Genomic DNA, 12677 nt, shown 5'->3' with positions numbered 1-12677 from the left:
AACCCAAGCTCTGTCCCTTTGATAGTTTACTGTATTTCAATAACAAAGGTAGCTGCGGTTTTCAGAGGCCAGCATCCTGTCTGTTTCAGGTGAGTCCCCACTCAAACACACCTGAACAAAAAGGGTGAAATCAGGACTGAGGTTTTAACACCTTTTCAGTTGCCTCTTTTCTGACCCACAGGTGACACTGATGGGTACACTGTGGTCTGGTTGGTGTCACTAATGCACCTAAGGTTCATTTACCAGAAGATGGATAGGATGTATCAACTACCATAGGTTGCTTCTGCACTAAAGTAGGGGCCGAAGCCTTTTCCTCAGAGAAGCGGCGGAAAACTTTCTCATTCCTCGTTGACCGATCTAGTTCGTTCTGCACGTTCATCAGGGAGTAAGCAGAGGGGGAAAAAATTACCTCATCTTGGGACCAGGTAACAGCAGAATATGGAGGGGAATTCATCGCAAATTAAAAATAATAATAATAATAATAAAAATATTATTAAAAAGAGCACTCTTTACAAAATACAGTAAGAACAGTTTAGTGAGAGCCAGCTAGACCCGATCAACGGCTGACTCTAAACCAATCAACGGCTGACTCTAAACCAATCAGCTGCTGATTCTAAACCAATCAGCTGCTGATTCTAAGCAGCCCCGCTTGGCCGGCCCGATTGGAACCACAGCTCAAGGGGCCGGGTGGAACCGGGTCGGAAGTGATAATGCAAACACGGTCGGCCCTACTATGAACCCGTTCCGTGCCGTTCCGTTCCTTGCAGTGCGAAAACGGCTTAAGAGTTCTTTTTTTTCATAGACTCTGTGTATTAGCTGTAGCTTTAATGTCTTTTGAAAGTCACAATTTCTCTTGTGACCCTGAACATTATATTATGTCACTCAGCCCTTACTGAATAAGTACAGCTGAAGGTTAAATCTTTTTTTTTTTTTTCAAATGATGAGCTCAACAGAATAAAACAATCAAGGTTGTCTATTTCTCGCTTCGGGTCAGAGTTAATTGGAAATTGAATTAATGGATTAAGAGAGCAAATTGCTCTTGGGAAGCACTCGTTTTATGGCAAGAAACACTAAAAGGAAATTGGTAACATTAATTTTCAGGAATTTATTATTCTGATGTAAATGAACTCAATATTAACATGTTACAGCATTAGCTGAGGATTGGCTTTTGTGCTTTGCTTTTGATTCAAACTTCTCACAACTTGAATGTTTTATTAAACATCTTGTAGAATTACGTTGCATATAAAAGCAGCGAAAAAGGTAAATCGAGTGTCTCTGCAAAACAAAACACACAGCTGATACATAAAGGGTTACTACCTGTACGGTGGCTCGCTAAGGGATGACGACAATACAATGGTTCAGAGATAACCTGCCATGGAGCGTGATTTTAACTGCTTACTGTAGCCACTTCACAACAAACCAAAAACTGATTCACTATTGCAAAAAAGCACACAAAAAAAATCAATCTTGGTTGTATTTTTTTATGTTTATCTTTCAGCTCACAATCTTAAAGGGAAAAACTCACATAAAGAGCCAAAGCTATAGTACATGCTGCAGATTTGTAAAGTTATATAGTTTCATAAGATGACACTTATAATCTACAAACATAAAAAGTAGCTGGTTGTTGGTTCCATATTATTTACAAATAGCCTGATTCAAAAAGTTCTATGAACTTTATGCAACTGAACAGGAATTTATCTTGTTTGCTTTTCTGTCTGGTGTTCAGAGATTACCTCTGTCAGGATTTGGTGCAATATAAATAGACACTGAATTAATCAGCAATGTTCGTCTTTTCAGTTGTGTCAGACGCATGTGTCGTAAAGCAGGTTCTGATTTGTTGTCAGTGGCTGGTGCACATTCAAACAGAGCTTTTATCGATATATTACATCAAGAAGTACACTTAAATAGAAAAATGAGACATTTACAGTGCATATTGACGTTCGTTCCAGTGGTGGAAATTGAAATTATGATCTATGAGCAGTTAGAAATGTTGGAATTAAAAAATAAGGCCAATTTTGCTGCCAGACCCACCCTTAAACATACAGACACATTATGAGTCCCGCAATAAACTGGAGCACTTCTTACAATTCTTTTTTATCTTGATTAAATATTGTCTGATTGCATTAGAACTAATTCAAACAAGTGTGGAAAGGGAGAGAAACCTGGTGAGAAATTGGTGCGAGGACAAAAAGGAAAAAAAAAAAAGTCTGTCTGATCACTAATCATCGTCACGGTCTTGGCCTGCATGCATAAACATTATGATGAGAAAACTTTACCCCTCAGGTTTTGTGTTGCTAAAAAAAGCTGGATGGTCAGTTCGCACAGCCAGGGAGACTGTCCAACCCACACAGAGCACGGAAATATAACTCACAATCTCTTGTATTTCAGTCTTTGTGTAAACATTTTGTTTAAAATAAATAAGTAACAACACATTAAGAAGGATTTCCTCTTCAGTTCTCAGCTAGAGACATGCATCTTCTTCCCCTCTTCGTGTGCCAGACTGGTGCTGCTCTCCAAGTTGGGTTGCAGGTACGGAGCAGCCAGTTATTCTGTCGGGGTGGTGGCCACTGGGCTGAGGATAGGAGTCAGTAACTCCCTCATTGGGCTCATGGGTGAAATGGCCTTATGGCTGAAATACTCAACCACTTGACCAGGTACTTCTGCAAGAACGCACTTGGCCAAAGCTGCAGGAGAAGCCTGTAACAGAGAGTAGAGAACAGGTGGAGGTGTCAAAAGCTGTGAAGAATTGCTTAATCTATTTTTAAAGTATTTCAAGTAAAGCTCTGGGGTATGTGGGCAGCGGCTGGAAGCAGAGCTATTTCTCTGCTTCCAGCTAATTACAAAAGATAAGTCAGGGTTTGACATCGTCGAAACTGCTGTGGGCAGTACTCCAGAATAAGCTTCTCATGCATTGATCCCAAAAGCTAAAATCACATTAAGTGTTTGCAGTCCATTATTTTGTTGGAGTTAAATATCTATATTTCCTTTATTACATCAATATCATTCTGTAATAATTGGGTTAAGGTCTCTTGATTTTGTGTGCAAAGTAGGTTTCATTTTGCATGCATTTTTCAACATTGTGGAAGGTTGTTCATGTAAACAGCAAACTTAACCGTGAAACACAACAGCATTTGTCTTGAAATAAACTGGGCCGGCGCTAGCTTCATACTTACAAAACTTAATTTTGTAGGCATGAAAATAATACTTCATGCTTACATAGTGTCAATATGGATATGACACTATCCATATTCAAGTTTTGTAGCTGTGCTCTTCTAAATTTGGCAGACAGCTTCGTTGTATTTTGTGGTAATTAGGGTTTGTGGAATTATGGCTTAAAAAAAACTTTAGTTAAAAAAAAAAAATTATTCCCAAGTAGGAGAGTGCTAAAAAGTTACTGCCAGAGTATATAACAGCAACTGTTTCATCAACAGGACAGAAAATGGTACAATGGAGGTAGAAATATGGAGAGTGGTTGAGTGGCTTCACAGCAGCTGATAGTAATATGCATGCGTGAAGTAAAAAGATTTTAATTGAGAGAGCATGTCAGCAGATCAGATGCTGTTAGAGCATGCACGGTGTCACAGTCACGGCTTTTCTTTCTGCAGTTTAACTGTGAAGTATATTTTTCATGCATTAGGTAAGAGTGAGAAAAAAGTTCACTGTGAAAAGGTACAGCTAAAACATTTTAGTAATTATATTCATGTCCTGAGAACGAAAATACTCTCAATTACAGCTAAGCCTAAAAGTATTTCTACCTTGTAGATTTAAACATGTTTAATTTTTTAATATTGGCAACAGGTTAAACAAGTAATATTAACATTTTGGAGGGGCCAGTTAGATGCCCAGCTTGAATCCAATAAAGACTACACAGGGAGGTAATTAAGAGGCTAATGACTAGGAAGTTTTCCAAAGTGAAATGCTTGGCACTCATTACCAAAGATGATCAAAATACCAGTGGAAGCATGCAAAGTTCACATCAATATATACATGCCAAAAAAATAAAAAAATCACACTGATTTTTGAGAAGGCTGTAAATAATTTTATATATGGCATTTTCTAAAAAAAAAATCAAAATAATAATTTTCGGTAACACTTTATTTGAAGGGGGTGAATAAGACTGTTGTCATAAAGCGTCATTCGGTAAATTATGACACTTTTAATACAAAGTTGACATTATTCAAAATGTCTAGAAATCATTACTGATATAAATTTGTTATAAAAGTAATACTGATTGCACTTTAAAAATTAGGTAACTTTATGGTATTAAAGGTAAAGTTTAAACAGTAATGATTTCTTGGTTAATGTCAATTTGTCATAACAAAGACATTTTGAATAATGTCAACTTTGTATTAAAAGTGTCATAATTTACCGAATGACGCTTTATGACAACAGTCATAAATATTCATGAAGGTTTATTCATGTTCATGACAGGTGTTATGTCATGTTTATGAAAGTGTCATGACAGTCTTATTCACCCCTCTTCAAATAAAGTGTTACCGAATTTTCTTTTTCAAAATTCATACTCATCTTACACTATTTTGTCAGTTTTTTGAGAGGTAAAAGTTGTGTTAAATTGTCACAAACATACTTCTTAGTTTAAGAAAAACTTTTTAAAACTTTTTTTTAAAAATGTAAATAAATCCGCTAGGAGTATGATTAATGTTGAGCTTAACTGTACAATATAGTAACTTCAATTTCTTTGGTAACAGAAAGATTTGTGAGTAGGACTATGCTAATTTAAAAAGCAGATGTTCAAATAGGTACATGTGAATTCAACTATCCTACTGATAAGATTTATTTTAGCTTTGATTGCCTGTGTCGCCATTCTTTAATTAAGACCGGGAAGTCTGACAAGATAAAACCGGAGAATGCCTTACAAACAGATAATGTAAAGAATAAGAACAGTAGCTCAGTAGTTTAGTAAATATTGAGGGAGAAAAGGTATATTGGCAGGATTAAAATGTCTAGACAGTCACATGTAATTGCTCAATATCCAGGCTCCATTTCACCCATATTTTCCCTTGGCAACAGCCTGGGTCAATCATTAGCAATCCTGCTGCACCTCAGTCGGGTGTGTTTCAGGTTACAGCAGCGAGCTCTTTCAGGCCTCTCTGTGTCTGTCTGGGCAGCTTTCCTTCTCCAACATGGCACAAACAGCATGGATCTTCATCCCTTTTCCACATACATGTGCATCAATCAATTCATTACTATAATGATGCTGCTTTTTTAGCACACCTTAGACTTCTTAATGATTTTAGATGGTAAATAAATTTAGTTTGCAAACTAAATTATCTTTTTTGTGTCCTATCTCTGCTATCCAACTGAACGACATGGTGACACAAAGTAAAGAAATTAGCTTTAGAGCATTTTCTATGCACTCTTCCTGGAGAGATACCTTCATGGCCGTAAACATAAAGGTGTAATATTCTAATGAGCACTAAGAACCAGCAATGGAGAAAAATCTTAAAAGCTAAAGTGGCTCCATGGCAGCTTATTTTAAAAAGATGAAGCAAACATCAAAATGTAGCAGAAAAACAAGGTAATATAAGGAAAAGCTGCAACATTATGTAAATTAGAAGACTTCATAATATAAAAGCAAAAGGCTCACAAACAAATTTTCCACTTGCATTCTCTACCATGAGAATGCATAAACAATAATCTCCCATAAAAAATCCTATAATCAATAATCTCAACAGTGCAAGTCATTTAAATTCAGGGCCAAAATTTCCAGGTTCCTGTTGTCACATTATATCAGTCATACACAGAGGACTCTTAAGCCTTTGTCAGGGGACATTATCACAATATTGCATGAGCAACAAGGCAAATAGTAAGAAGCACTTCCAGAGAGGGAAGCAAACATGAGCATAGATGGATTTACACATACTTAGGTAAGTATCTACAGTTGACCTGGAGAATATATCCAATAAATTTCTACCAGAACCCCAATTCAAAAAAAGTTAAATATTCCTTTAAGATTGCTTTTAATATATTATTTATAAAGACACAAAGCTTTGTTTTCCCGCAGTAGTTTGAGTAATATCTTTTTGTAATTAATTGAAGGCACACACGCACGCACGCACGCACGCACGCACGCACGCACGCACGCACGCACGCAGCTACTGTGTCATTTCCTCACTGTGGAAATGAATCAGCTAAGAGTGAAGGAAGGAACTGATAGTCCTTCAGAGATCTGGAGGTCCTTGAGTTCAATTCCCAGATGTCTCAAGGCACCACACTTATCTGTCCAAACAATTAAATGCGAACAAAATGCACAAGACATTGCAGGACTTCTAGATCCATAGGTGATGGCTAACCAACCAGATATTGGAGTTGCAGAAAAAAGATTAGCAGTGATAGGCAAAGTGATCCCAAAGAATAGCAAAATTAAGAAGAAGAATTAACATGAGATAATTGAGAAATAGAGAGGGGTAAAAGTGTAAAGAGAGAAGGTTTGGAGAGCCGAAGCTTCAGTGGAACCATTGGTGCTCTGTGGCCCCCAAACGGAAGAAGTGGCTGCAGCAGATCCCCAAAACAATCTCGATCAAGACCACTGAAGTCCTAAGAACAGCTAAGATACTGCACACAACCATCAAGTTCATGTGGCAAAACTCCTTTGCTCAAAAGTTGTAATCCACAAAGCAGATTGCGTTTGTTGTGTTGTGAAGCTTGGCTTCCTGTTTACTCTTTTAAAGTTACAAAGTTTTTATGACATCACACGGGAAAAGAAAAAGAAGTTCAGATGTGCAAAATCCTTTGTGGCTCAACAGTCAGATGTCGAACAGTTTGAAAGCAAACAAATAAAGACAAAAACAAACGACAGATGGAGAGACACACTGACCGTTTTGAAGTCTCGGAAAGGGACGAATTGCACAATGTCCCTGAGGACAGGCTCGCCCTTTGGTGACCGCAGGACGCCATCGTCTCCATCCAGGATCTGCATATCTGTGAAATCTGCATTGCCCACTCCAACAATGATGATGGAGAGAGGCTGGTAGGACGCTCGGACAATGGCTTCACGTGTGTCCGCCATGTCTGTGACCACGCCATCTGTGAGGATGAGCAGGATGTGGTATCTCTGCAAGAAATTGGGAGAACATTACTTCATGTCAAAAGAGCCCCATTGATAATACCACCATTTGTTCTTGTACAAGGACACCTCCCGGCATGTGAGGGAGGACTTTCAAGTTTTCTTGAGGGATTATACGGACTTGACACAGCCACAGCCAAACGTGGCCCTGAACTACAAAGCACTCTACTATTAAACAGTACATAAAAACATATTAACTAAAACAAATGGTTATAAGCTCTTTTCCTGAATAGTTCAAATTGACATTTTCTGTCTCTCTGCTTTTGGTTCTTCAGAAAAATATACCCCAGATGAGTAAGATATCTAGATAATGGAAAATTTGTGATTTATTTTTCCCCATCACAACAACACGGTTATATTTAAAAAGTTGTATCCGACTCTGCTGCTTTAGCAAATAATCAATTTAACTGCAATAACATAGATTAAACTCCAAGCAGTTATGTATTTTTCTTTGGATATTAACCTTAAAGACATAGCCCTATATAAAGTGATACTTAATCCTACCTTGTTATGTCAGGATTAAAATTTTTGGGTTTATATTTTGGGACTTACTTTTGATCCACTTTGCTGCCTTACTTGAAAAAGAAACTTTGCTGACGCACTTATCGCAGATCAAGTTTGTGTGAAATCAATTTCAAGCTGCAAATAKTTTTGCGTAGCATTACAAATTAAAAAGTAGAGTAAGACTTTGCTCTTTGGCATCCCAAATGAGTTTATCTGTTTTGAATAAAAATTACAGAAGATGTAAAGTATCTCTAAATAAATACTCAAACAACTCTCTTAGTAGCATCAGTGAGGTGCACTTCATAAACTACTAATCTAACACAGAAAAATCTGAATTATAATAGCACATTCACACATTCATAATAAAATCTTTCGTTTATTGCCATTTAGAAGTGCGACAGCAACACTGAGAACCAGAAGCTGCTGATCTTTGAATCTCGGTGAGAGGAATAAAAACAAAACCCGCTAAATCCATGTATATCACAGAGCTACTCACTGAAGCATCTTTAATGTTGCCATCGCCTGCTGCCACCTTGGCTATCCTGTTGATAATTGGAGCAACGTTGGTTGGCCCATATAATTGGATCTTAGGAAGGCAGTTCTGGTATGCCTCGACGACTCCCTGGATCTCTAAACAAACAGAGGAGAGACCAAAAGAAAAGAAAAAGTAACATATCAACTTGCACTTATACAGCATATGTTGCTCAGTTCATATAATTTCAGTGCCCTTTAATAGTATTTAAATACCTTAAATTTTGTCTTGTTTTGCCATGTTTTTATAATTGACTTTAATGCAATTCAGTAGGATTTTATGTTTTAGACCAAGATAAGTAGTGGATAAAAACTGGTGGTTGGGGAGAAGGTTAACCACTGAGTGAAGCCCCTTTCAATGGATTACAGCATTAAATATTTTGGGGCATGTATTTACCAGCTTCATTGATTTAAAGCCTAATAAATTTGTTTATAATAATAATAATAATAATAATAATAATAATAATAATAATAAAGATCAACCTCAGTGAAATTAAATGCAAGTCTTCTGTGAAAAATGAGGTTGTCACAGAAGAACTGAGATTAAAATATAATCAGGTGTAGTCTCCATACCAATTAAATGTTTTTAAGGGCTATTTGTTGCACTGAGTTTTATCCAGTATAAAAGGGAAATATGACTGTATATACCACACTCCTCTGATTGCTGCTTAAAAAAACAATAGATGTATTATTTACCCCCCACTTCGCAATTATGTGCTAATTTACATTAATATATCACATAAAATCCCAGTGAAATACTCAAAGGTTTAGGACTGCAATGTGACAAAACGTGAAAAAGTTCGATGAACATGAATATTGCTGAGCCTAATGATTTTTGATTATAAAATGTTTGCTAAATCATACAAATCTGGAAAGAGGACTACTCATTTACCTAATAAATCAGATGGGAGATCTCTCAACTAACTACTTTGTAATTACGGATGTTTGCTTGCACCTGAAAAAGCATCCTGTTCTCTGGGATCGGCATGTGGAGAACTCCTTACCTTCACATTCATCATCCTCTGGGTTGAAATTTATGGCAAAATCATGGGATACCTGCGAACAGAGAAAGAAATGATCAATCCTAAACTGTACAAAAATTAAGCAAGTAAATTGAATGTACCGTATTTCCTATTTTAAAAGCTTTCTTATTGCAATAACATCATCATTCATTTATATAGGAATGGCTTGCTGGGGGAAAAAGAGTAAAAGTCAGTCTTTTACTGCATGTGCTTTGTTCAGATATCTTTCAACTTATATTAATTTAGTTGACAATGAATTAAAAGGGCAAATTTCATCCGTACAAATCAAAGCATAAGAAAAAGTCTCTTCTCTTATTTCAGTATTATTGATTTGGTATGTGTGTTCAATCGGTTAAGAGAAACACAAAGGATTTGAAACATGTTTGTGGTTGGTGTCTTAAAAAGTTTAGGATGTGTAAACTCCTAGTTTGTCAGATTTGAGCTTCGTTTATTGGATATGATTAAAGCGAAGGAATCTTAGCGGGTTTTTCTTTCAATTTGGTCTATTCTTGTCATCCAAATTTCATTTGGATTCTGTTTATCACTTAGTGTTTTAACTGGCAACCCCCCACTGTGTCGCTTTCCACTGACTAGAAACAGTCTTTTCTGGAAGCCCTGACTGTCTGCCAGACCACTGACAATTGGTTCCTGTCCAGCTGGCTCCTATTTAAAGGCTTTTAAAAAGGACATTAGACAAGAAATAACTGTGAAGAAATTTAACATGAACGACAACTTGGCTTATGTGAAGGAAGCAGGTTTAGTTTTTATCTGTCTTAACAGCATATTTTGCATCTGACCTTCTTAGATGAAAGCAGGAAACACAGCGACTAGCAGTGCAATCACTCTTGTCCTTGCTTTATATAGATATATTGTCCTCTTAATCAAATAAAGATGATTAAGACTACACAAAACTCTCTCATTTTGTGTAGTTCTTTTCTGGTCCCTTAAATACACCATACGCAAAAAAAAAGAAGAAAAACACTCAAAGAAAAGTACAGTCACATCACAGCACCGTTTTAACTGCTTGTATTCCTACTTCAACCAGGGCACATAAAACACCTGCCGTGTTCGTGTTGCCATAGTCACTGAATGATTTACATAAGTACATACACAACAGTTTGCAATCAGCAGATGGATCTAACAGCAGTCATAAAAATTTTAAAATCACTAATGTGCATTCAGTACTACCTGCTGGTAATCAGCGTGACACATAAAGCAGTGAAATGCACCAGACAATATATATGTTATTTTTTTAATAAAACGCAGTCATAAGTGTTGGGTTGAGGTCTGCTAGGATCCCTAAAGGAAAAAAAAAAACAGCCTTACTTGACAGTAACTTTACACAAAGGCTGCAGAGGTCACTTTTCCAGAGTAGAAGATTCTGACAAAAACACTGTGAACTGTAGGACTCTTTAGAGGAGCACGGAAATACATAAAAGTATCTGCATCACAGTCAGAACATTGGTATTGCTCAGGGTGATGTTTTAAGACTACAATCAGTGACGACCATTAGAAAGGTTTCTCCAACAGTGAGAGATAAACTCTGGTTTACAGGTTTGAAAAAAGGAACGCAACTCCTCTTCTGCCTCTGGTATATCCGTAAGAAACATAATCTGCTGGTCCTAATGTTGTGGAACAGACTCTCCCCTCAGAGCTGTCTTCCAGCACATGTGGCTGCGGCACACGTGAACCATAATTACGAACGTCAGAGCCGCTTGAGCCCATATCCATCAAACTTGCACACCTAATGCAAGAGAGCTCCTAGCTTCCAAGTTCAGAGAGCAGTTCATGATTAGTATAATGACTTAATTAACATTCAACGGTAACAGCAACCTCAATGTGTTAACAGCACACACGGTCTGACAAATTTGACGCCGAAAAGGCGAAGACTGTCATGGTAAATTCAGAAACTCGGTATGCATTTGCTCTCCCGCAAATTCTGCACGATTGAAATGATAATTATTAGTGCAACACACCAGATTACAATATTACATTAAACATAGGCCGGTCTTGTTTGATATGTTATCTGAGGAGTGTTTAATCTGTAAGTGAATGTGTGTGTGTGTGTACACTCATGCACAGTTATTCCTCACAGTTTAGCTTTCTCCCTCGGGGTGCTAACTGGAGTAGCAAACAGCTTTCAGTTCTTAAAGGGCAATTTTCTTAAACATACGCTCTCACACTTGTGAATTCTCATGTAAATTTTGCGTCAACAAGCTACGACTTCAGTTCTTGACGAACAGGATATTTTCTCAGGACGGCTTGATATTTTAAGACAAGGGTCTCATGAATAAAACCACACTCGATAATTAGTTTTAAATGTGAAAGTTTGACGGAATGACAAGGTGTTTCGCAAAGTAGGTCATGGAAATCACCTAGGTGAACATTCAGTCTCAGGGTGAAGGAAATTACCAAAACCTCAAAGTGAGAACCAAACAGTCATACATTATGCACCATTCATGTTGAGGGAGGTACGGCTAGAATAGATGGTTAAAAAACCCCCACCTAATTTACGACCAGGCTTACTCACCTCGTAATTTGGAGGAATTCTGGCACCAAAACCCAAAGCTGAAAACCGCTTGTCACTAAACACAAAAAGCAAAAATCTTTAATTAATTAGAGCTCAAGTTAGAATTACTTTGCAGTTTTGACAAAAATCAGTGAAAAAATATTGTGTCCATCTGTTCACATTTCCAAGGACACACCCCACGCTTGTTTGCATTTCATAACACGATAAAAGCCTGAATAACAGCTTGGAATCAGTCCCGCGGTCCCGGCAGCCAGCGTTTGCACCTGTTCAAAGAGCTTCTCTCGCTCTTTCATCTCTTCATATTTCCATTGTACCATTTGCATGAGTTGATATAACTGCGAGAGACTGCTGTGCTGGAGGGAGCACCCCAGTCAAAGGCCAGGCAACACAATTGTGAATAAATAACAATACAAATTCAGTGTCTGGGCTGACTCCCTCGTTGCAAGATAGCAAATATATTTCCAGTTTACTGAATTACGTGGCTTAAATTTGAAGATTAAAATATGTCCATTGTCTGTTTACTGCTTTCTGATAAAGTACCAGAATAAAAGAACCACTTCCACATACACTGCACGTAGAGGGAGAATAACAAGCAACTATTGACACAGTTCTCTCCAATCTGTTGACAACATGTATTTAAACTCTCTCAAAAGTCACCCACATGACGGTTTGATAACACAGAGCAACATTCAAATATTACTCATCCTTGTTATTATGACACCATTTAAATTATAGAATTTAGCACAAAAAACTTACTTCCCTTCTAAACAATTAAAGCAAATAGTTTTATATGTTTTTAAAAATAATTTTCTGGCTTTCTTCTGAACACTTGTTTTTGTCATGAGGCGGTGGTTTACGGTGAGTGAGATGACGCTTAGGCCCAGGTTGTGATGGAAAATGATGAATTTAATGACAAGGATCAACAACAAGGAACAACGGGGAAACAGCACGAGGAAAACTGGCAGCACGGAGACAGGTGACATCAATGAGCATTCAATTGACA

General features: G+C 37.4%; 1 protein-coding gene across 1 annotated transcript in view; it reads right to left on the bottom strand.

Annotated features, from left to right (window-relative positions):
- Positions 1-1085: 1085 nt before the first annotated feature.
- Positions 1086-12677, bottom strand: part of cpne7 (copine VII) — a 44639-nt gene continuing 33047 nt past the window's right edge. The window contains exons 12-16 of the mRNA XM_008405328.2: positions 11675-11729; positions 9127-9178; positions 8088-8221; positions 6839-7075; positions 1086-2697 (exon numbers count right to left, since the gene is read on the bottom strand). Coding sequence (XP_008403550.1) covers positions 2545-2697; positions 6839-7075; positions 8088-8221; positions 9127-9178; positions 11675-11729 — 631 coding nt within the window. The 3' untranslated portion in view covers positions 1086-2544. The remainder of the gene's footprint in view (positions 2698-6838; positions 7076-8087; positions 8222-9126; positions 9179-11674; positions 11730-12677) is intronic.

This window comes from Poecilia reticulata, linkage group LG3 (assembly GCF_000633615.1).
Source record: "Poecilia reticulata strain Guanapo linkage group LG3, Guppy_female_1.0+MT, whole genome shotgun sequence".
In the NCBI taxonomy this organism is placed as follows: Eukaryota; Metazoa; Chordata; class Actinopteri; order Cyprinodontiformes; family Poeciliidae; genus Poecilia; species Poecilia reticulata.
The sequence above is the reverse complement of the archived record's forward strand: the minus strand, read 5'-3'. Positions and strand labels throughout refer to the sequence as shown.